This window comes from Pinus tabuliformis, chromosome 1_2 (genome assembly GCF_031772625.1).
Source record: "Pinus tabuliformis cultivar Carrire ecotype Pingquan chromosome 1_2, CPIR1, whole genome shotgun sequence".
Classification (NCBI taxonomy): Eukaryota; Viridiplantae; Streptophyta; class Pinopsida; order Pinales; family Pinaceae; genus Pinus; species Pinus tabuliformis.
In genome coordinates this window covers 199,822,499-199,848,899 of record NC_142298.1, presented here as the reverse complement: position 1 = coordinate 199,848,899, position 26,401 = coordinate 199,822,499, and the positions used below count along the sequence as shown (strand labels likewise).

Sequence of the window (26,401 nt, the reverse complement as noted above, 5' to 3'; positions counted from 1 at the left end):
TCCCCCCCCCCCCCCAAAAAAAAAAAAATCTCACGTACCATGCGTCCCCACATTCTGGGGACTTTTAGACCCTAGGGAAACATCTCCAAACTGTTGCGAACTTCAGCAGGGACTTGCTAGCCGTCCCCAAGACATTCAGACAGATTCCAAGGACGTTCCAAACAATTTCAGGGATGTTTTTGGCAAATTTTATGGATCTTTTGGGCAGATTTCAAGTATGTTTTTGTTGGAGAATGTAGTAGGGCAGCGATTTAAACCAATTCTCTGTATCCTTAATAATCGTTTGTGAACTTTAGTTATCTTTCTTACTGTTCTTTAATATATCTTTTCATCAATTATCAAGAGAAAAAACAATACAGAAAATAAACACAAGAAGTAGGCTCCAAGCCAGGGAAAACCCCTCCAAGGGGAAATCCAAAAAGAATTTGATCAATTGAGAAAACCAAGAACCAAAGACCAAATTCAAAGACCTCATCCAAGCCCCAAGTCAGCGCTCCAAAAGATTTTCTCCAAGCAAGACAAAGTCAACAAAAGTCAACCCTTTCCAAGTCTGCTCCAATCCTTGTCTTCGGCCTTCTATTTCAAATCTGCAAAGACAACAGAAACCCTGGCTTTCTTATGTGCCAACCTTCCAAGAGATCCTTCTTCAACCAAGTCAAGGTCTTCAAAGTCAAAGAGAGTCAATCTTCTTCAAGATCTGCTCTAGTCAAGGTTTTGGCCTCCAATGCAAGTCTGCAACTCTGACAGAAACCCTAATCTTCACACGTATAAGAGAATGATGCTAAAAAATCATATCTTTGTTTCTTGTTTAGACTTCCTCTTACCTCCTTGTCCTTCACTCTAGTTTTCCTTCCTTCCTTGCTTGCCTTGCTTGAGATTGAACTACAGAAGTGTGTCCAAATGAGTCAAACTTGCTTCCTTTATATAGCCTTCTCATGAGGTCAAATAGCCTCAAACTGGGTCCACTTCTTGACTTGGACCAACTTGGTCTTGGAGGTCTTCTTGACTTTCTTAAACTCAAAATAAATTCTTTTTGATGTTACAACTTGCCCAATAGGGTATTTTACAAATTATAAAGACTCTTTTGACTCAAGAAAAATATTCTTTTGACTTGACAAACTCTAAGAGCATGAAATGCATGCTTTACCTTGTTGACCAATAAAAATAGAGCATGATACCCATGTTTGAAAATAATATTTTCTTTCTACGATTGCTTGTAACATAAAATATACATAATGACATGAGTACAATGACAATTATGCCGAAACTAGTTACATTTTCCAACACTCCCTCTTAATTAGGGAGGTATTCATAATTGTAAAATCGGTACAAGGATATTCTCAAACTGAAGAGTTCTCATAAGAAGAGTCAGATTGATAAGCCATCTTTATCAACATCATAACTAGCATTGTCAACATAGTAAGGTCTTAACTTGAAAAGCTCTATTTATATCAGAGCAGAATGGTGGGAGGCTTTACGTGAGATACCACACTACCTCTAAAGGTACATACCCCATTCGAATGTTCATTGGGTATGTCCTTTTAGGACTATTCTTATCTTGGATTCCCAATCCTCAAAGAATATCAGTCCTCCTTGACCACTCTTGTCTTGGATACATGTCCAATCCTCAAAAGGGTGCCAGTCAACTTCCTATCTTGGATTATTTATCCTCAAGGAGTATCTTACATGTTTATATTCTCCTCCATTCTCCTTCCTAGTGCCTTCACTAAGACTTATGACGATTAGTCCTAGTCTAGAGCATGACTGTTAAGTTTAGGTATGTTCTATGCTTAGAGCAATTTATTTCAATTTTCATAGTTAGCTCAATATCTTTTCCAGATTAGCAATCACATCAGCATTACAGTAAACTGCAAATAGAACATAAACATAAATCGCAGAAGACAAGCCAAGACAAGAGGACACAAGATGTGGCGCTAGCCAAGGACAAACCCCAATTTGGTGAAACCCTTGATCAATTCTTCTTTTATGTTCTTCAATAGTTCACCACAGAGAGAGAGAGAGAGATGGTACATTTACAACAAAAGTCAACACTTTGACTTATCTAGATAAGAGCAGAGATCATCTCTAGGAAGATGATACATGAGATTAGTTGAAGACATGTTGCTTCGACTGATTCTCCAAGGTGACTCCTTCACCTCTCATTGTGTTGCAACTCGTCATCATGCTGCACCTCACCGTGCTGCAACATGCTGCACCCATCATCACAATGTTGCATCTCATCATGCTTTACTAATCATGATTGTACCCATCATTGTATTGCATCTCCTCTTGTTGCACTATGTTGAGCTCTTCATTGCACTATGCTGAGCCCAAATGCATGCTGCAATACCTCAGCATCATGTTGTTGCTTCCATCACATCATGTTGCACTATGTATCACTGTGTTGCACCCCTGTTACTATGCACTATGTTGCACTATCATACAGTGGTAGTATACCATGTTGCTGCTTCCATCACAACATGTTGCACTATGTATCACTATGCTACACCCCTGTTACTGTGCACTATGTTGCACTATCGTACAGTTGTAGTATACCATGTTGTTGCTTCCATCACAACAAGCTGCAACCCTTTTCATTCATCCATGCTGTCTTCAGCACCTTACTGTCCCATGCTCCCCACGCACCTTATTCCATTGTGTTGTACCTAAATATCACTGCGTTGCACCGAAGTCAAACTTTAATCCTCCATACTGCTAGCTATGGCCTGCGGCCTAGCCTAGCAGCAAGACAACCTAGCTATCTTTAAAATCTTCACTTGCACACTCAACAATTAAAGTACACAAGACGCCTCCTAAGACTGTGGTCTAGAACAATGTTAAGGTCTTCACCATAACTTCAACTTGACTGCGTTTAAGGCAGCTTCAATATAACAGCGTACATGACTATTACCTAGAACCATGATAGCGTAGCGGGCAGCTAGATCCATGACAGCGTTTAGGTCTCTCTTCTAAGTCTGCGTTTTAGGTGGCATCTTCTTTAGGCAGCATAGCTTCTTCTTACCCTAGACAGCAACTATGTCTAGGGCATCTCCTCTCCCTTTAGTCCTGCGGCTAGGGCATTCTACCTTCATGACTGTGTTAGGGACAGTGTTAGGTTCTTTATGACTGTGCCTTGATCTTGTAGAGAACAGCAATTAGGGTATCTCTTAGCCCTACGTTTCCCACACTGTTCTTCCAATTATGACAGCGTATTAAGATCAGATCAAGGTTCTCTTCTTGTTGTGTTTGAGGGTTTCTTTTAGGACAGCGTTAGGGCTGTTAGGGCTTCTCTACACCAGCGTTGAACCCTATCCTTGCTGTGAAATAAGAGCCTCCTTTTTGGGCAGAAAAGATTCTTCTCCATGAATGTAGATGAGCGCAGCGTATAGATCTCTTCATCTAGGGTTAGGGCAAACCTCCTAGATCAACGTATTCTCTTCCTCTCCATTAAAACCCAAACAAATGGAGAGGAAGAGATCACAAGAGAGTCGTCAATGTGTCCAAATGACTTTCAAGGCACCTCTATTTATACTAAAACGTTGAGCACATGTGGGGTTTATTTGGTTGTTGGCCGACCTTGACGAATTGTCCCATAACACAAATAAATTCATATTTCCATGAATACTTATCGGAATCAAATGATCTTTAGATCAATCCTACACTCTAGATGAGAGGGATCCAAGAAAAATATCAGTTTCCATTAATAAGATGACCCACATGGAGTTTGGCCCTAGTTGCCAATTTTAACAATGACACATGGAGAATATGATGTCTTTAACATCATTCCCTCTCGACCTAGAGAGGACATCCCCATTCCTTCTTGATTGGGAAATAGATCCCTGCTGCCTTCTCAAATATTTAAGGAGACTTCTTACTCCCTCTAAAGCATAGAGGAGATTCTTTTACTTCCTTTTGATTGGGAAGCTTTCTAATGTGTCTTCATCAATAAATCAGCTACTAGTCCTTCATGTAGATCTTCAAGTAGCTACATGGCTCCTCCACTTCTTCGCATCTTTACCAATTGATCTTTGAATGTAGTGGATGTTGAAAAGTGTAACGAGGTTCAGTGTTCATAATGACATGTAATTATGATTTTATGTAATGAGATGTAAATAAGAAAAATAAAATTATTTTATTGACTTGCTTCATAAGTTTCATGAGCAAGGGATTTTGTATTTGAGTCAAGACTCCCATTGAGAGTCTTTAGGATTTATTTGTCATCTAGTCATAAAATGTTAGAGTCATTGTCATGTAATGAAGTCATGTTACACTTCGTAAAAAGTCAATATTTTCTATGTAAAGTATCTTCCAAGAACTTGTCATCTATCCTCTTCAAGTCGGCCTACAACGATGAAGGAACTCTCTAGAACAAGTCGACCTACCTCCAGTAGACATGTCAACTTAAAGGACATGTGATGAGGTGTATATATACTCACACTCGTCCTCCATTTGAAGACAGGCAACTCGACTTGCATCGAGAGAAGAAGAAGCAGAAGTGCAAAGAAGGAAGAGAGCAAAAGTACGAAGAAGGGAGAAAGAAGATTCTTCTAGGTAATGTGAAGTTAGGGTTTTCATCTGGGACAACAAAGTTTCTTCTGAGCAGTGTGAATTTAGGGCAGCGAAAGTTTCTTCTGGGGCAGTGAAGTTTCTTTTTGGGAAAGTGAAGTTTCTGTGTCACTTGTCTTTTTATTGTACACATTGGTAATTGTCTTGATGAGCAGAACACATTAATAAGCTAACAAAGAGAAGGCTATCAGTTAAGTAGTAAAAGTAAATCACAAGCAATTATCAAGCAAAGAAATTGTTAACTTTGAATTGCCCTAGATTTCTCAACATGGTATCAGAGCTTAGGTGTTGAAGACAAGAAGGGGCAATCAAAGCAAGCTGACACACAAGAATCATCTTCAAAGAAGGACCAAAGCAAGTAAGAGATCCAGATCTTCATCAAACCAAAACCCTAGATCAAAAGCAAGAGTCTTGAAATTATCTTCAAGGAGGACGCAAGAAGAAAGACCACCCTAGAAGCACTCCAGAAATCTTACATCACCAAGAAAGTGTAAGATCTTCAAATCTAAGGAAGATTAAATCGAAAGTCAATCCTCTCTCTATTGAAGCAAAGATCTCATAGAAGGCAGTCCTCCCTCACCAAAAGATTTGAAGTGAGAAGCAACAAGTTCATCATCACGTTGAAGATTTGATATTCTCAAGTAAGTACCTCTTATTATAATACAATCTAGTAAAAGTGACTTCATGTTTTAAGGAAGACCAAAAGTTGGTTGGGATATCAAACTTCCTTGTTTGGAAAAGAAGGATAAACATTGTCCTCGAAGTAAATGAAGTCATTGATCATGTCCATGGGAAGGTCTCCAAGGCATCCGAAGAACAAGGGATCTCAAGGCTCAAAAGATTCTCAAGGAGTAAATTCACTCATTTCCTATGTAGCCAAGCTGGAGACATCTAAAGAAATATATGATAAGCTCGGAGAACTTTTCTCTAGAAGCACGATAGAAAAGATCTTATCACTTAGATCTAATCTTCATAAATTGAAAATATCAAAGGATGAAGGGATATCGTCATGTCTCTCTGAGGCATCTCAAATAAAAGGTCAAATGAAGGATCTAGGAGAGATGGTATCTGATAACGATATAATCTTTGTTATTCTAAATGCATTAACTGATGAACAAGGTATCCTCATTGCTACTAGGGAAGAGGAAGCTATCCCATTCATTAGATTATGGTCTCTCTACAAGGCAGAGGAAGACAAGATGAAGGATGAAAGTGACGAAAGATCAAATAGATGGGAACAATTAATGTCAAAACGAAAGGAGAAATTTGGAGAGTTTAGTACTCCAAAGAAGAAAAAGAAGAACATGGCTAAGGAAAGATGTTATGGTTGTCATAATCTTGGGCACTACAGAAAAGATTGTCCTTATATTAAGAGGGGCAGGGAAGAAGACTATACTACTGATGAAGTAAAAGAACCAAAGACAAAGAAGCATAAGAAGGAAGAAGCAAAAAGGTGATAAAGATAATCTTCCTCAGAAAGTACCCTTCACTTGTAATAGGCAAAATAGTGTAAATAAGATAGGATGCATCAAATTAGAAAGAAGCATCATGATAGAAGCATTAGAAGAGCTCATGATATGGGAAGAAAAAAGCATGTTTGGTACAAATCCTACTGGTTACAAAGAACAAGAAGCTCTTAGGAAACCTCATTGATACTTATAAGCAAAGGTCATCATCGACTGGAACCATCATAGAAGAAATCATCTGTCGAGTAAGGATATGAAACATCCTCAAGTTTCTCTAATGGAAACCTAATCAAAGGATTCACTGATGTAGAAAGGAAGCAAAGGTTTCATCAGGTATTCCAACTCATGGGATTCAAAGGATGATGGTATGATGACATGACAGGAAAAGTAGGTCTGAAGGATAAATTCCTTTCAAATGAAGCTACTACAAGAAATCTGGATGATCAAAAGAAAGATGAGGTATGTATGCTTGCATAGAAATTCATGTCATATGGTTGCGGATAATATGGATCACTATTTCCATCTTGGGAAATATGATCAAAAGAAGAAAGGATCTCCTCCTTCGAAGGATTGCAGCAAAGCATAAGTCGCACTAGATGAAATCAAAATAATATGAATCACGAGGAAGCTAACTACAATCAAGAAACTCTAATTGGAAGCTCCTGGGAATGAAATGTGTGATAAAAGAAAGGAAGAGATTAGGTTAATATGCAATGAAGGAAGAAGGCATTCAACATCCGAAGTCCAAGATGATCTCCAAGAAAGATGTGAAGACTCAAGGCAATCAACATCCGAAGTCCAAGATGATCTCCCGGAAAGATGTGAAGACTCTGCTGAAAATCGGAAAAGAGAGAAACCCCTGACAATGGATATCAGTGGGAGATGTGTCAATCTGCATGCAGAATGTTGATACTTACATGAAGATGTCATGGTGAAAGATCATCACAAATGTAATTTTGATTTGAAGTGTTCATTGATTATTTTTTAACTAACATCTAGTTGGGCTTATCTGTGAATGACTTCTAGGCAATGTTCCACCAAGTCTCCGGGACGGGGAGACACAGGTGCGTGGAGACGCACAAAGGGGACGTGTGAGAGAACCCTGAAATTTTAGGAAAATTTAGGGGAGACGGGGAGACGTCGAGGTATATATAATATAATTTTTAATTATATATATTATATATATGTATATAATTTTGAAATTTTCATGTTCATATTCATTGTTCAATAATGCTAATTCATCAAGATTCAATAATAAAATTCAATATGAAATATTCAAATACAATGTACATTGATCCATATCATTCATCATTCATCAATCATCATTCTATAATTTACATCATTCTATAATTTACTGTTATATTGAATCATTGAGCTAAAAATTAAATTGAAAATTTTGAATTCATCATTCATCATTCTAGTCTTCTAGATTCTAAATTGAACACTAAATTCAAATTTTCAATTTATATAACTCAAAGTTTCAAACTCAAAAATAGTTCAGAGTGAAGAGTCGGTCATCAATATCTAGTGTCACAACTCAAATGTTAAAAGTTAAAACTTAAAAGTAAAAATGGAAAATCAAAATGAACACTGAAAATAAAATCAACTTCAAGGACTCAATCTCAATGATTGGTCCTCTACATCCATCTGTTGCATGAAGTCATCAGGAACATCAATGGGAATGTCGTTATCTGAGTCAGAGTCACTCTCTTGAGTAACCAATGGAACTCCAACCAAACCATGCTGCAACTCATCTGGTCCATCCTCATCATCTATTTGTGCACTATCCTCTGGATCCACATCCCATCGTGTTGCTGGTCCCCTCCGATACTCTGGTGTCTTCCTATGTGCAAGACGTAGAGAACTATGCACTGCAACTAGCTTCTCTGCTCTCCTAGAGGAAAGTCTATTCCTCTTGATAGAGTGGATGAAGCTATATGTGGACCAATTCCTCTCTGCTGCAGAGGAACTAGCAATCTAAGACAATAAGCGAATAGCAAGATGTTGGATCTCTGGAGCCTCATCCCCATGCATGGTCCACCAACCAATGGGGTCAGTCTGGCCTAAATCATTGCGATCTTCCCTTGCATCCGGCTTGTTGAAGGGACCACTGAGACTTGCAAATTGCATCCACTGTCTCCTAATGGATCTCCCTTCTTCTGAACTATACATCTTTGTAATGGCTGCTCGAAATCCCTTTTTGACCTCTGGATCTTCAATGGGAAGAATTCTACCACTTCTTGCCACATACCATTTTGGGTTGAGTGCATATGCCGCCATGTGCAAAGGTGTATTCATTCAATCCCACCTACGCTGAATAATGGGTCGAATCTGAGTCGTATAGAACTCTAAGGAAGGATCTTTCTCACGAATGGCCACCCTTACTTGATCCAACATACTATCAAAAGTCTCATAGATTTCTCCAAGACTAGGAGAATCTGTGTCAGTGTAGCGAATGACCTCAACTACAGGACGTAAGAGTGACACCAAATAACCACAATCTGTCCACCAATCATTATCCAATATCTGAATCCTGATTTTCTTCCCTTCCTCTGTCTTGGATTCTGCCCATCTGTTCCAATCTGGAGTCACAACCATGGCCTGCAATGCTGACTGCACCTCCAACATCCTCTCTAATAAAAGAAAATAACTAGCATATCTGGTATCAGTAGGCTTGAGGAATTCCTTCCTCGCATGAGACCTGTACATGGCTAAGGAGGTGTGGTGATTGCAAATAAACATTTGCACATTTCTTGCAGTTGTCACCAAGTTAGATACCCACTCAATTTTGCCAATGTCTTTCAATGCATTATTGAGTGCATGCACACAACAAGGGGTCCAGAAAATATGTCTGTATTTACTCTGAATCATTAATCCTGCTGATCTACACACTGCCGCTGCATCTGTCACAACCTGTACAACATTTGTAGAGCCAACCTCCTCTATAGCATCACGAAGAAGCTCAAATTGGAAAGTTGCATCTTTGCGCTTTCCAGAACAATCAATAGCTCTAAGAAAGAAAGGCCCCTCTCGGCAAGTGACTATGATGTTGATGAGTGGACGTTTGGCAATGTCTGTCCACCCATCCATAACAATAGAACAACCTTCCCTCACCCATGTCTGCCTCAAAGTTTCCTTTTGCACATTAATATTGGCCACTTGCCTTTCTAATATCACTGTCCTCAACTTATGTTCACCTGGGGGCACATATGAGGGTCCTGTTGTTGCAATTGCCTTGACCATCTCCTTGTAGTAAGGAGAACGACTAACATGGAAAGGAATTCCATTGGCAAAAAGAAATTTGCCAATGGCATCATCTGTATCATCACGGTTCAACTTACTGTACATCCCTGCAAGAGTTGGTCCCACTGCACAAGAGCGGGAACCCTTAGTCCCAATATGAGATGGTGGAGGCATATCTTTCTTTGATTTTCTTCTTGAGCTTGTGGCTTCATTAGAATTTTCTTGAGGCTGGGCCATGACATTTTTGCTTGAGAACATGCCCTTTGCATCTGCTGCCATTTGCATTCTCAAGAGCTCTGATTTTTGCAGCAGTGTTAAATGTGAACATATGCTAACCCCTTTGCCACCTACACCCAAAAGATGCATCCTGAGACGACTATAACTCCCAGCCCAAGAATGGGCACAAATGTTGCATTTCCAATGGCGTGTCCCACCTCTTGTGCTTCCCGGTTTTGGTTGGGTTGAAGGGCCAGTGATTTTGGTAGCATATAGCAAAAGAGGTTTGCTTGGATTGAATGTCCCCTTTGCATATTCTGCCAATGACTTTGATGGGGTTGCCGTTGGAGTCGTTGAAATGACATTAGCACTAGCTGTACTACTGAAATGGGTTTCATTCCTTGTTGGTTGCGTTTCAGTTTGAAGAGGACTCCTTGTTTCCGTTTGAGAATCATATTCATTTTCAGTTTGACTGTCACTGCCACTTTGGTCGCTGTCACTCATTTTGCAAATAGTTTATTTTGCAGATTTTGTATTATTTAATGCCCTGCAAGAAGGGTTTGCTTTAAAAAAAAATAAAATTTAAACGGTGAATTTAACAAACAATTTAAATTTTACAGTTCTGAGTTAAAAAAAAAATTAACAGTGAATTTGACAAACAATTGAATTTACAGTTCTGAGTTTTTTAATTTTTAATGCCATGTAAATGAAAAAACTTCAAAACTTTAACACTGAAACAGTGAAACATGAAAAAAAAAATTAAAAAAAATTGCAGTCAAACTCACTGTGTACAGTCTGGAGCAGCTGCGTGGAAGTTTGGACTTTGGAGCAGCTGCGTTACACTTTACACTGTACAGGCTTACAGTTACAGCAAAGATGCCGGCTGGGTGGAGGACGATGGTATAGCAGCAATGCTGCCTGCGTGGAGGGTTTGGCACAAGTTAAAACAATTTAATAATTAATAATAACATTAAAATTTAAATAATACATGGCCCGATTAGTGAAGGCTGAGAAGCCCAACGAAACCACCTCAGAGACAGCAAAAAATCCACAAAATTACTTCACAAAATCACCTCAGAAACGAGTTTTCTTGTTTGAATACGCTGCTGCCTGCCGCCTGGGTGGGAGGATGCCACTGCAAATTTGCTGAATCTTTGAATCAAAATCTTGATACGCTGCCGCTTGATGCCACTGCTGTTGAACTTGAAACTTGATACGCTGCGTGGGAGGATGCTGCCCAGTGCCTGCCGCTGTTGTCACGGAAGTTTATATGGGAATTCCTCCGAACGTCCTCTGTTCAGTGTTAATCTGTTGCGTGGGAGGATGCCGCTGCCACTGTGGGAGGATGTCGCTGCCACTGTGGGAGGATGCCGCTGTGGGAGGATGCCGCTGCGTGGGAGGATGTCGCTGTGTTAATCAGTGATACCTTGCTGCCTGCCGCCTGCCTGGAGCAAGAACCTAACAGCAAGCCGCTGCCTGGACTGCGTGGACTGGGAGGATGCGCTGAAGGTTTGAAGAGAAAATGGAAGAAAAAAATGCGTTGAAGGGTAAACCGTAAGAGCATAATGATTCATGAATGGCGGCAAGTGAAAACTAAAAACTTGAATTAAGTTTTAACCCTAACTTTTCAATATTAATGTAATTTTTTATTTGTAGTTATTAATTTAGTTTATTTTTATTTTTTATGTTTTTTTAATAAATTAATTTTCATTTTTTTTTATTTTTTTTTTGGTTTATAAAGGGTAATTAGACAAAAATGAAGGGGGACGCCCAGAAGAACCCCATTTTCGGGGGGACGCCCAGAAGAACCCCATTTTTGGGGGGGACGCCCAGAAGTACCCCTTTCGGGGAGTCGAGTCTCCCACACTGGGGAAACGCACCCCCTTGCGTCTCCCCGAGTCTCCCCAAAAGGGGGACGTGGGGAAACGCACCCCCGAGAGTCTCCCCGTCCCGGGTGCGTGGGGTGCGCGGGGTGCGTGCACCCCACCCTGGGGGACGCGTCCCCGTGGAACACTGCTTCTAGGCAGACCATATAGAAGAATGTAATATCCTTCCGAAAAATATGGCATGAAAGCAGAATGACATGAAGCAAAGCCAGATGGAAAATCTAATGGATCCCTTTCTGATGAGTTGAGGACATGACTGACTCGTGGACAAAAGTGAGGGATGATCTATGTCGTATGTAGAAGTTCCCAAAGATGAAGACTCCTTAACAAAGAAGAAATTCATGACATCGAAGGAAGGAGCTCTTCAAGCAAACGGTTGTTTCAAGATCTCCACATAAGGAGCTGCGATAGGTCCCTGGTTAAGAGGGAGCCTGAGAAGAAGTTTCTTACTTGGAAGAAACTTGGAAATTCCTAAGCAAGAAGTTTAGGTACATTCCTCTGTGATAGGAATGAGTACATTCCTTTAATGGAATAAAACCTCCTAGTTTGAAAAAGGAGAGATAGACATGTTGTTCTGATCTTCACTTGGGAAGACAGAATGGAGGATTGTGTAATCATTTGGCATCTGATACTCTTTGGGGATGAGATAGGGTATCCCATGGAAGAGTAGTCGTGGAGAACCGATATTCTTTGAGGATTGGGGAGTCCAAGATAAGAATAGTTCTCATGGAGCATATCCTGAGTGAACTTGGGTGGGATATGTTCCTAGAGAGACAATGATGAGTGTGTCTATAAACCATTGGTCTCGTCGGCATTGGGCTCAATATCTTGGGGAGAGATGGAGTTGTTAGTCAAGGCCTTGATATATAACAATGTTGGTTGATATACTGCTATACAAATGAGTTACAAATCCGAATTCTTCTTATGAGAGATTCTTCAGATTGAGAAAGTCCAAAGTAACATTTTGAATACCTCCCTAGTTAAGAGGGAGTGTTGAAAAGTGTAACTAGGTTTGGTCTTCATAATGACATGTAATTATGATTTTATGTAATGAGATGTAAATAAGAAAAATAAAATTATTTTATTCGCTTGCTTCATGGGTTTCATGAGCAAGGGATTTTGTATTTGAGTCAAGACTCCCATTGAGATTCTTTAGGATTTATTTGTCATCTAGTCATAAAATGTTAGAGTCATTGTCATGTAATGAAGTCATGTTACACTTTGTAAAAAGTCAATATTGTCTATGTAAAGCATCCTCCAAGAACTTGTCATCTATCCTCTTCAAGTCGGCCTACAACGATGAAGGAACTCTTTAGAACAAATCAGCCTGCCTCCAGCAGGCATGTCAGCCTAAAGGACATGTGATGAGGTGTATATATACTCACACTCGTCCTCCATTTGAAGACAAGCAACTCGACTTGCATTGAGACAAGAAGAAGTGCGAAGAAAGAGAAGAAGCAGAAGTGCAAAAAAGGAAGAGAGAAAAAGTACGAAGAAGGGAGAAAGAGGATTCTTCTAGGTAATGTGAAGTTAGGGTTTCTTCTGGATCAGCGAAAAGGACTTTCTTCTGGGACAGCAATGTTTCTTCTAAGCAATGCGAAGTTAGGGCAGCGAAAGTTTCTTCTGGGGCAGTGAAGTTTCTTCTAGGCAAGCGAAGAAGAGGTTTCTTCTTGCGCAGTAAGAAACAGTTTCTTTTGGGAGGCCGAAGAGACTGAGATTCTCTAGAAGAAGTTGTGAAGGAACAGTGAGAAGGATAGAGACCGAGTTTCTCTAGGAGGAGCCGAGGAGAGCAGTTCAAGATTAAAAATAAAGGTGAGGAAAGGAAGAGGCAGAGCATCAAGATTAGTGACAAGGTTCTTAAGAGGATACTAGAGTCAAGGGTCTGTGTCATGGTCTTGGTACTTGTAAATTGAAGATCTAGAAGAAGAATTTTTTATCGAGTTTTCCTCTCAAGAGGTGAGAGGTTTTGGCCCTAATTGAGAAGCCTACATACTTTGTCACTTGTCTTTTTATTGTACACATTGGTAATTATCCTAATGAGCAGAACACATTAATAAGCTAACAAAGAGAAGACTATAACTTAAGTAGTAAAAGTACATCACAAGCAATTATCAAGTAGAGAAATTGTCAACTTTGAATTGCCCTAGATTTCTCAACAATGGAGCCAAACTATGACAGGATTCGGGCCATCAACCTTTCATATCACTTTCCTCTAGTTATCATTAACAAAGGCATTATATTTAGCCAATCAAAGTAAAGCCCCATTAGACATGAAAGTGATCTTCATCATTCATATGCACATCGGGTTACCTCTTTGTATTGCTACCTCTTAATCCCGAGATGATGTAAACATCTTGACCACACAATCCTTCAAGAATTACCAAGACCATCCACTCAATCCATGTATTTATTGAATTGAGTTCAAAAGCAACAGTTGTAGATATACTTGCCTCAATTGTCATTATGCTTTTCTGTAATGTCCTTCAAAGTAGCAAAACATATATTAACCAGATAACCAAAACAAAGACATCAATATCAAAATTAACTCAATATGATGGCCTCTTCGAATTCTGCTTACTTCTAAAATCAACATCCTTTTGCATGGTCTATCTTCATCTTTTACCAAAGATCCTTCTCCATGCTCACCAATTGTAATCATGGTGTTGATGGAACAAGTTGTGATGATTTCTACCTTGGACTTGTCATTATTAACTCTCTTTCTTTTCCCAAGACACCACACTTCATGTTGATCAATATCATCATGACAAGTCTTACTTTTGTGGAAGAGTCTTGATCCAAACTTCAAGCATCGAGTAATTAAATGAAAGACTTCCGATGTTATGAAACCAGCTCACAAAAAGATAGAAAAGATAGATCAACGCCTTAGAATTCAGCCTCTTCGAGGGGGCAACCTCCTTTACATTACACAAATGAACAATTCTTGGATGATACAAATGACAAGACCTCCTTTCTATATATAGGAGTCTAAGGGGTCATAATACAATCAGAGTCGACCTAACAACAATAATGTAAGGGCACAATAATAACAATAGTGGGCTTCTATGGGGCACAATAATAACAATATGGGCACTACATGGGCACAACAATATAATAAGGGGGTTGTACTAATAACAATAAGGGGTTACACTAGTAGCATAGGGACCTAACATGCCCCTCTCCTTCGAAAAGTGTTGTCCTCAATGCTTGAGTAGTTCTCGATGCTTCTGTCTAAAATTATTGTCCTCCCATGTGGAATCTTCAGCGGGTAAGTTCTTCCACTTGATGAGATACTCTGAAATTAATCGATTTCGTAGTTGTCGGGTTCTTGTTTCTGTGACTGCTCCATGTTCCAATATGATTTTTCCTTCCTCATCAAGTTCTGGCAATATTGTTTGAACTAGGATCTTCTACAACTTTTGAATGAGTGGCCACACTTCTTCGTCCTTCTTCCATTCATCCCTTACTTCATTTATCCAATCTGGTTGGATAACAGAAATAGCACAAAACAATGCTTCCACATCCTCATCATTTCTTGAGAGTGTGTCTGCAACAACATTTTGCTTCCCTTTTTTGTAAATGATTTCAAAGTCATAACCCAACATATCTGTGAACCATTTTTTCTGTTCTTCTCAAGATAATCTTTGTTCTAAAAATTATTTAAGTCTACCATGATCCATTTTTACCTTGAAGTGTCTTCCGATTAGGTAACGTCACCATTTCTTAAGTGCATGTAGTATTGCCAACATTTCCTTCTCATAGATAGCTTTGTGTAAATACTTTCTTTTGATTGGACAACTTTCGAAAGCAATGGGTTTTTCTTCTTGCATTAAAACAGCACCAATTCCATTTCCTGAAGCATCACATTCCACAATAAAGGTTTTTGTCAAGTCCGGCGTAGCTAAGACCGGTGCTTGGCATATTGCCTTTAAGATGTGCGAAGGCCTTTGTTGCTTCTGGAGTCCATGAAAATGCATCTTTCTTCAATAATGTTGTTAAAGGTGTTGTTATTCTCCCACAATTCTTAACAAACTTGCGATAATACTGTGTCAACCCAAGAAATCCTCACAAATGCTTTATGGATGTGGGGATTTTCCATTCCTTAATGGCTTTAATTTTGTTAGGGTCTACCTTAACACCTTCATGAGATACAATATGACCCAAATATTCCACCTCTTGTACTCCAAAGAAACATTTGGAGCTTTTTGCATATAATTGTTTCTCCTCCAATAGTTTGAGCACCATGTCAACATGTTGAACATGATCCTTCTAAGACTTACTATAGATTAGTATATCATCAGAAAATACTAACACAAATTTTCTAAGGAAGGGTTTGAAAATGGAATTCATCAAACCTTGAAATGTAGAAGGTGCATTGGTAAGGCCAAAAGGCATAACCAAACATTCATAGTGACTCTCATGAGTTCTAAATGTTGTTTTCGGAATGTCTTCAATCTTCATTCTGATTTGATGATATCCTAAAAGAAGATCCAACTTGGTGAAGTAAATTGATCCATGCAATTCATCCAATAATTCATCAATGACAAAAATGGGAAATTTATCTTTAATAGTGAGCTTGTTGAGCTCCATATAATTCGGACACATGTGCCATGATCCATCCTTCTTGTGCACCAATACTACTGGAGCAAAGAAAGAACTTTGACTAGGTTGAATTATACCAGCCTCTAGCATTTCTGCAACCATACGTTCAATTTCACTCTTTTAGGCATAGGGATATTTGTACGGCCTGATGTTTGGAGGAACACTTCCTGGAATCAAATGACTAGCATGATCATGATCACCAATAGGTGGGAGGCCTTTGGGAGTCTCAAATACCTTGGAATGATTGTCCAATACTTTTTGGAGATTTGGAGAAATAGATGATTTCGATGTGGGAACCTCTAGCGAACATAATTGTGCAATTACACCTCGTTGTTCTTTCTTTAGAAGCTTTGTCATACCGTTAGAGCTGATTATCTTTCTTGGTTTCCCTGCAATACCCCTTAATTCAACTCCCTTTCCTTCCGCACAAAATTTCATGAAAAGTTCTTGAAAATTAAAAGCTATTGTACCCAAGGATTGTAGCCATTGGACTCCTAGTACAACATCAACACCACCCATTGGAATGGAAAGCATTGGACTATTCAATACATATTCTCCCATGGATAGCTTGATATTATGGCACTTTCCAGAGCAATTTATGGTTCCTCCACTTGCAACCATCACTTGACACTTTGGTGTTGGATATAGGAAGCACTTCAATTCCTTGGCTATATTACGATGAATAAAATAATGGGTACTTCCCAAATCAATCAACCCTATTACATTTTTCTTCTTGATATGTCCTTCTATCTTAATAGTTTGAGGAGTGGTAATTCCAACCAATGCATTACAAGATATGGTCGGATTTGTTTCTTCTTTATCTAGGGTTTGTTCCTGGAGTATATCCTCTTCTTTTGACATTTCTTGTTCCTTTTCTTCCTCCTCTTCACAATCTATGTAGAATAATTTCTTCTCAGCACACTTATAACCTTTAGTGTATTTGCTATCACAACTGTAACAAAGCCCTTTTGCTCTTTTTTCTTCCAATTGTTGTGGTGTCAACCTGGTAGGTTGTGGAAGGCTAGGGGCAACAACACTTTCATCTTTATAGTTGTGAGTGCTAGGCTTCCTGGTTGCCATAATTTTGCTTTCCATTTTTCTTGTTAACCTGAATGCCTTCTCCAATGAATCACGTTCCCAAAGGCAAACCTCATGTTGGATATTATCCTTTAAAGTCCCTATGAACACATCAATCCTATGCTCCTCTGAAATATCTTTTATCCTTGTGTTCAATTTTTGGAAGTGCTCAATGTGCTCCATCATTGAACCCTTTTGTTTGAGATTTATCAATTGGCTAAAAAAGGTGTTGATTTTTGTATCCTCATAATGTGCTATGATTTCTTCCGTAAAAATTGTCCAAGTGACAATTTGTTTACGAGAGCAAAGCCATCGATACCATACAAACTGATTTGGTTCCAAATATAAAGTTGCAATACGTACCTTTTGTGTGTTTAGCACATTATGGAGATCGAAAAATTGCTCCATCTGTAGTATCCATGTTCCAAGATCCTTGCCATCAAACTTCCTCATATTGATTTTTGGAACATGGTGGGTCTTCAATCCAACATTAGAGTCTGAAATCATGATTAACATTTCTTTTGTTCTCATCATGAGTCTCTTTTACTACCCTTTCACCATTAGTAACCATTTCTTGTAGCAACTTATTCAAATTTATCTTCAATTCTTCCATCTTAGCGTCCATGCCATTCATCTTAGTGTCCATGCCATCCATCTTATAGCTTCCACGCCATTCATCTTGGCTTCAGTTACCTTTTGTGAGAGTGAAATTCGTTGTACTTGGTCTTGTAATTTTGATATATCATGTTGCATTTCCTCTTCTTCACGAGTTATGCTAGAGCTTTCAAGTTGCTTACTAGGTGTTTCCATTTTCTTTCTTCGAGGCATCAATTAATGCTAATAATTCTTCACTATTCGCTTTGAATTCCTTCAAACTAATTTTTCAAACCAATCTTATGCAAAATTTACAAAAAAAAAAAAAATACACACCTTTTTTTTCACTTTGTAAGAGCTCTATATTGAATCTGTTGTATCTCTATAATTGTGGATCTCAAATATCTGAAATCGCGTTGTGTCGTAGCCCTTTGAGTCCTCTTTTTAACCTCGCAAGTCTAATCACGATTAGATTCTCCAAGGAAGAGTTATGCCAAATCTCCCACGGTGACCTGATTATAGACTAGTTCAGTAGAGCGAACATGTACGAAATGCCACGTGTCACTGTTTCGACCTTAGTACCTGAAACTGATATACAAAAAACTACAAGTCGTCCTCTTTCTGAAAATTCTTACGAAATTTCAATTTGATGCTCAGAACAAAAGTTATGATGATTTTCCCCAAGTCACCTATTTGGAATGTAATTCGAGAGTCTACAAAAACCCTAACTTCCTCGGATCATATCTCCGAAAATATAGCGAGACAAGCTCTGAAATTCGGACCCGAAGTTAAGAACGATTTCGACTCAAATGGGATTTTTTTTAGTTTTTGAAACATCACAGAAAAAAGTTATAGCGAAAATGCCACAATGACCTGTTTGGAGCAGCGAAACCCTAAAATCCAAAGCTCTGATACCAAATGTTATGAAACCAGCTCACAAAAAGATAGAAAAGGTAGATCAACACCTTAGAATTCAGCCTCTTCGAGAGGGCAACCTCCTTTACATTACACAAATGAACAATTCTTGGATGATACAAATGACAAGACCTCCTTTCTATATAAAGGACTCTAAGGGGTCATAATATAATCAGAGCCGACCTAACAATAATAATGTAAGGGCACAATAATAACAATAGCGGGCTTCTATGGGGCACAATAATAACAATATGGGGACTACATGGGCACAACAATATAATAAGGGGGTTGTACTAATAACAATAAGGGGTTACACTAGTAGTATAGGGACCTAACATCCGAACATATTCTTACAACCAACTCTTCATGCAAGATTCTTGTAGATATGAACCCTATCTTAGAGAAGAGTTACTTAAAAACATGCATACCTTTGCTTCCATATAACCATCTAGCCATACTTTCTTTGAATGAGCTTGATTCAAGTCTTATAGAAGAACAGACTTCAATTATGCCTTCCAAATTTCCATTTGACCATCTACATGTCTTCATCCTTCAAGACTATTGTTTCCATACTAGATGGAATACATACTAGTCATGTCATAATGCTTCTTCCAAGAACCTTCCTAAATGATGGTTCTTATTGGATCTTGATGATCCCTCTTTGCAAAATGACTACCTCTAACATTATGTTAGAAAATGCTTGGATGATCTATGATATGCAAGATGATCTAAATCTTTTCATTCTTTGACAGCTAGATGATTTTTTCCAAAGCAATTTGATTATGTAGACTCTAATTCTTCTACCATCATATGCTTCCTTCTATGATGCCATGCTTCACAAAAATCAAGACTTCTAAAGAATGCAACTATGCATGCTTACTCTAACTTCTACTTTCTAATAAAGGAAAGACAAATTGCAAATGAACCTGTTAGAGATGGAGCTTCCTTCAATAATAAAGATCCTTGGGATCTTCTCCTTTTGGCTTCTTCTCAAGTTCTCCCTTTTCTTCAACTATGTGAGCTTCACTCCTTTCCTTCCTTTTGTTGTTTTTCTTGTTTGGACAGTCCCTCTTAAAATGTCCATACTCATTGCATCCAAAGCATTGAATCTTGGACATATCTTGTTTTCCTTTGGACTTTCCAAACTTCCCTTTCTTCTTCTTCTTGGACTTTACAACAAAAGCTTGAGATTTTTCATTTGATTCGGTGTCATCCTTTGCTTTTATCCTTGTTTCTTCCAAGATACATTGAGCCCATAGTTCATCAAAGGGAGTAGTATCTTTTCTTGAGTAGACACTAGTTGCAAAACTGCTCCAATCAGGTGGCAAAGCATTTAATACACAAGTAGTCATTTCTGAATTGGAAACGACTTCCCCAAGCCCTTGCAACTAGTCCCTTATTTGTGAGATCTTCATAAGATAAGTGGCCATGTCTTCATCCTTTGACTTCCTTATTCTATATAGTTGATTCCTCAAGGATATCTTCTGACCTGATGTACTTATAGAGTACAACTTCACCAACTTATCATAGATTGCTTTAGATGACTTCAAATCAGCAACAAAGGGAATGAGATGATCTTTTATGGATTCAATAAGAATCCTTTGTGCCCTCACTTCTCCCTTCTTGTATCTTGCTAATTCTTGAGTCTTTTCTTTGTCTAGTTGAGTAACTTCACCAAGAACATATTCCATGACCTCATTTTTGTGAGCACCAAATCAATCCTCTTCTTCCATGCTAGGAAGTTTGTTGACCCAACAAGCTTGTTTCTTTCCTTGCAAAATGTAGCCATTTGATCTGTAGATTGAGACATCAATTACAAGATGGTACTTACTTGTCAAACGAGTGTCCTTCTTAATGATGTCTCCAACTATCTTGATTCTATCAAGACCTTCAAAGATGCCCTAGAATGATGACTTCTAATGTGCCTTCAACAAGTGTCTTCAAATAGCTTCAAAGAGATCCAAAGATTCCTTGATGGTTCCTTTTCTTCAAGATGATGGAGTGCACTAGAGAGTCTTCAACAAGAGCTTATCCTTCCTTCAATGAGAGCTTGATCCTGCTTGAGATGATGAGGCCTTCAATGAAAGTTTGATGTAGTAACCTTATTTCTAGGTCAATAGGTCTTCTTCTTCTTTCCTTGTGTCCTTCTGCAAATGATTCCCCTTGACAAGCAATCCCTTCTTAAGATGATCTTCAAGTTGCCTTTTCTTCTTCACCTTAGCTCTGATACCATGTTGGAGAATGTAATAGGACAGTTATTTAAACCAATTCTCCTTATCCTTAATAATTGCCTGTGAACTTTAGTTGTCTTTCTTATTGTTGTTTAATAGATCTTTTCATCAAACAATTATCAAGAGCGTAAACAATTGACATAAGAAGCAGAATCCAAGCCAGGGGAAAACCTAGAAAGAATCTCTTCTCTTCTTATAAAATCTAATCAAATGAGAAAACCAAGACCCAAAGACCAAAGTCAAGACCTCCTCCAAGCCCCATGTCAACCCTCGAAAAGTTTTTCTTCAAGCAAGACAAAATCAATGAATATCAACTTTTTCCAAGTTTGCTCCAATCCTTGTTTTCAGCCTTCTATTTCAAATTTGCAATTTTAGCTTCTAGTAGATAGCAGAAACCTTGGCTTTCTTATGTGTCAACCTTCTAAGAGATCCTTCTTCAACCAAGTCAAGGTCTTCAAAGTCAACGAGAGTCAATCCTTCTTTAAGATGTGCTCTAGTCAAGGTTTCGGCCTCCAATGCAAGTCTGCAACTCTTGGCCCTGCAACTCTAAAAGAAACCCTAATCTTCTCACATGTGAGAAAATGATGCTCAAAAATCAGAACTTTGTTTCTTGTTTAGACTTCCTCTTGCCTCCTTGTCCTTCGCTCTAGTTTTCCTTCCTTGCTTGCTTGAGATCAAACTGCAGAAGAGTGTCCAAATGAATCGAACTTACTTCCTTTATATAGCCTTCTCATGAGGTCGAATAGTGTCAAACTGGGCTGACTTCTTTTTGACATCGGCCGACTTGGTCTTGGAGGTCCTCTTGACTTTCTAAGACTCAAAATAAATTATTTTACATGCTACAACTTGCCCAATAGGGTCTTTTACAAATTATGAAGACTCTTTTGACTCAAGACAAATATTCTTTTGACTTGACAAACCTTAGGAGCATGAAATGCATGCTTGACCTAGTTGACCAATAAAAATAGAGCAAGAAACTCATTCTTGAAAATAATATTTTTTTTCTACTTTTACTTGTACATAAGATATACATAATGACATGAGTACAATGACAATTATGAAGACCGTAACTAGTTACATTTTCCAACAGTTTTGGGTAGATTTCAGGGATAATCCAAGCATATAACTTCACTTTTGACAATCATGGGCATTGATGATTAAACAGTATGATCATTTTTCCCATCCACTATTTTTGTAATGCACTAAATCTAAATTTTTTGTACAGATTGCTGCTCAAAACATGGGTTTTCTATGACGGGTTTCAATTTTAATTTCTAGTAATTTAGGTATTGTATTTTCAATGGTAAAATCACAAGAAGCAACCTCCATGTCAAGAAAACAAAAAATGCAACATTTTAAAAGGCTTATCCTTGCGGTTATTGCTTTTGTTCTCTCTCATTTTTTAGATCATCTCAGCTTTTAAATATTGTACGTGGGTTTCGATGAGTCATTCAAGTTCAATGCTTCCACCATACCATCATCAAGCATTATGACAACAATAAGATAGTAGTCACTTGGATTGGGTACTAAATGTTTAAATAAATTTTATTCAATCCCCTTCTTAATCTAAAATATTTATTGTAATATCTTTACAAAACCAAAGTATTTTATAGTGGTTTTCAACATTGTTGTAAGAGTTTGCAAAACCTATTGAGAAGGGAATGCCTTATATGTTTAATATTAACAAGAAATGTGAGGACAAAAAAACTGCCATAAAGACAGTTCTCTGTCCAATAGATCCTTCATGGACCTTATTAAAATTGCAAGTAGTTACAATTAAGTTTCCTATATCTAAATATCATGTCTAGTGGCCAACAATGGAATGTCACTCAACCCTTCCTTAAATTGCTTGACCCCATTCCCGCATCTCGCCGTCCCAAAAACTTGGTAGAACATTGACCTCAACATAATCCTAGCAGGGATGTTGGGCACTCCAAAAGGCAGGTGCTTATAAATAGAGAAGATTTTGTTTTGCTAAAACATAAAGCCCTAAAGGAACCAACCTTCCCTGTGGAAAAATCCCTTTGTAAAACAGGTCAAGATTGACCCCAAAACCTTGCCATGCCTGGACTTTCTTGGGAAAATAATCTCTTCAAATCAGTTTTTTTATAATGATATCCGTCGTTGTGTGGAAAAGATGCCCTTGCCTAATTTAAGAGTACTGCAATGTATTGCAGCCACCTGACAGCACTCTAAAAAGGTCTCTTCAACTAAGAAGCCAAAGGTAGGGTATCTATACTGCCAAATTCGCCCAGGAGTTGCACCTGGCAGGCAAGAACCCCATGGAACAGCCCACTTGCAAGGGCGCCACAGCATTACCAATAAACCAAGATCCCGTTAACCCTTACAATCACTTTAAATTACTGTGTAAACTATCGAGTCGGAAACAGCCATTCCTCTGTTTGATTCCTCGACACTTTGAATATAATCTTGCGGGTTACTTTACTCAACTGTCTGATGTAAAGGGGAGACAATTATTTCAAGTCCTACTTGAAATCGGATTTTTTAAGCCCCCCAAAAATTGTTGTAGCCTCTAAACACTTTCATGTGACTTTATGAACTGGATCCCTTGCTCCAAAAGGAATGCCCTTGGAGGCAAGAATCAGAGGAGTAATCAGCCGATCAAATCGAATACAATCGCCTATGTATGACTGTTATGTACACGATAGCTTATGTTGATATAAACAACTGGGTCCCTTAAATTACCAAAGCCTTTCGGTTTCCTTCACTCTTTTCAGCCTAGCAATTAGATGAATTCAACAGAAACCCATTTTCCAGTTCTATATTTGAAATGAAAATGAGTTACGAAAGTAGGAAGCGCTTGTGCGTATAAATGAGAATGCCCATTAAACCTGATACTGTGGCGATAACATACATACAGGCGGCAGAGATATCTGAATGAATGAGAATAAGAATACCACTGACCTGTTGAGAAGCCGCAGAAATGGCGGAAATTACAGCCCTAAGTGAGGTAACCGCCGTTTTGTAACGGAACCTGGCTTCTTCTAGTGCTCCTCCTCCGACCTCTTGCTCTCTGGATGGTGGAGGGGTTGATGTTGGTGCAGTAGCAGTACAGGCATCTGAAGTGGCGTGGGAATTGTTGTTGTTGTTGGGATTGATCGTGGTTGTCCACAAGGAAGGATTGCAGAGCTCCTCGTTGATGGAGGCAAGAATTTGATGGGCAGCTTCTACGGTTGCTTCTAAATGCTTCTGCCCTTCCACTGCCAACTCAACCGGCAGGGAAATCCTAACTGCTGTCGCTCTTTCCTCCATTTTGCCTCCCTGGATTCTGATCTTCCTTCGTTCCTTATTCTGTGTAGATCTATTTCACTTCGGATGTTTTAAGCATTGCGATGAGGTTGGCTTATTAACAGATTATCAAAGTGATATTATGTATAATCTCTTTTTTATTTTGGTGGTGGTGTTGATGGTTGGATGTGTTTTTATTGGGAAATTTCTATAAATTAAATGATTAGTAAGGTTAGTTAGTATTAATTAAAATAAAATTTATTTTAAATTATTATTATTATTAATTAAAAATATTAAGTTATTATTATTATTAATTATAAATATTATTTTAAATTATTATTATTAATTATAAATATTATATATAACACCAGATTTTTAATGATGAAGATTGAGTTTTATTTTATTTTGTAGATTTAAATATGATTTATTACAATATCATGAATTGATAGCATAGATTATTATTAGTAATTGTCTCAGAAGGAATAAAGAGAGGTGGATAGAATTATTACGCTGGAATTGTTGAATTTTTGTAGAAGATAAAAAAATACAAGTGGTTAGTGCACATCTCTCAAGGCACGGTTATAAGAGTGGAAAATAAAGGGTCGAAAAATTTGGCTTCACTTCAATGTTGAATGAAGGTCACAAGGCATAACACCAAATAATTAGCAATGTTAGTTTTAGGGTGAGGAAGGAATGAGTAAGGATACTACCAGGAACTTACCATGAAGCCAGCTTTTCATAATGACCAAAACCATTAACAATCTTAGTCTATTGACTATAACCATTGGCAATTTTAGTTTTGGAGTGAGAAAGGACAATATCACATTAGCAGAGTATATCAGCATCAAGACTTACCATAAATCCAGTTTCCAGAATGGGAAAAAAATTTGGGCCTAAAACCATTAGCAATTTTAGTTTTTGGAGGAAGGATAATATCACTTTAGCAGGGTACATCAGTTTCTTTTTGTTACATCACTCCTATAGTTGCTCTTGTGGTCATTGAACTCTAAAATTGTGTTATTCGGAGATCATTATCATTATAATTGTATATGGAAGGAAAGCAGTGACAATGTAAAATTGAAAACTTTGATATTTGGAAATAGAGAAGCCTTTACTTTCAACTCCAAGAGATTTTCTTAGAAAATTGTAAATAGCGACTGATAAGAGAAATTTTTAAAGGACAAATGAATCTGGAAAAAACAAATTTACAACTCCATGGGATACCTGGTTAACTATGTGGATAAGCTAAAGGCAAAAGGACCATGTGGATCATGAATTCATACAATGTCTTTCAACCTGGATCAAAAAGCCAAAATATGGCTTCCATTTTTTATTGGTTTTTTTTTTAAACCTAGTATAACGTTGCTAGATTGTAATTGCTTTTCAATGTTAGTCTTTGGTGTTTTAGTCTGGAAATGCAATAATGTACAAAATTTGGACTTCAAACCATACTATGAAAATGGTTAATTTCTTCATGCCTTGAGAGGACTCAAATTTCAATCAACCAATAGATGTGATAGCCAATAAGGCTTGCAATTACAACAAGGATTTCAATAGGACGTGAGGGTGGCCTGCTGTATCATTAATTCATTTTGATGAGAGACACTCTTTATTATCCTTGGTAAAATGTCTAGATGGGATGGCGCAAAGCGTGTAGGATTTTTCTCCACCTTTTGATGGACATTTGGAAGTTTCAAATATGGTTTAGTAGGAGAGATAAGAGACTTACAATTTTTAGTAGGAGAGATCGGAGACTTACAATTATGGTTTCAAGCTTTTTGGTTCTAGTTGGATTTGGAACATTTTTAGTGGGGATTCGCTATGAGAACTTGAAAGCTTGACTTTAGGAGCAGGGAATACAGGATTTGCTTGCAATTTGGATGTCGACCTCAAGTCTTCTTGTTCACAAGATTCAAGAAATTCCTAGGTAACTTTAGGCATATTCCCTTGTGGAGTTTTTCAGAGAGGGATGTTTTCTTAGACAATACAAACTAGCCTAGGACTACTCTCCCTTGGGCTGGTCCTTCAAGTGTTTACAAAGTATGAATAATTTCTTCCATGAGATCTTGTATGGGTATACTTGTTTTTCACATTCTGATATGATAGAAGAATTCTGGGCTAATACTCAAATTATATACTTTGGATCAAGTGAAAAGGAAAATCACTAAGACCACATTTTTTATTCAATTAGATGTTGTGAGTGCCTTTGTGACAACAGTCAACAAATTCTAGCACAAGCGATGGGGAGAATGGAGACATTTTGAAGGGATTGGAAGCACAATTATGAAAAAGAACTAAAACCAACAAGAAAACAAATGCTTAGGATGAATACCCAGCTGGACAAACATAAAAATTAAAT

General features: G+C 38.1%; 1 protein-coding gene across 1 annotated transcript in view; it reads right to left on the bottom strand.

The window, feature by feature from the left end:
- LOC149205172 (mediator of RNA polymerase II transcription subunit) overlaps positions 1-24,173 on the bottom strand; it is a 78,225-nt gene extending 54,052 nt beyond the window's left edge. Inside the window, exon 1 of the mRNA XM_089394931.1 lies at positions 23,719-24,173. Coding sequence (XP_089251057.1) covers positions 23,719-24,066 — 348 coding nt within the window. The 5' untranslated portion in view covers positions 24,067-24,173. The remainder of the gene's footprint in view (positions 1-23,718) is intronic.
- Positions 24,174-26,401: the final 2,228 nt, after the last annotated feature.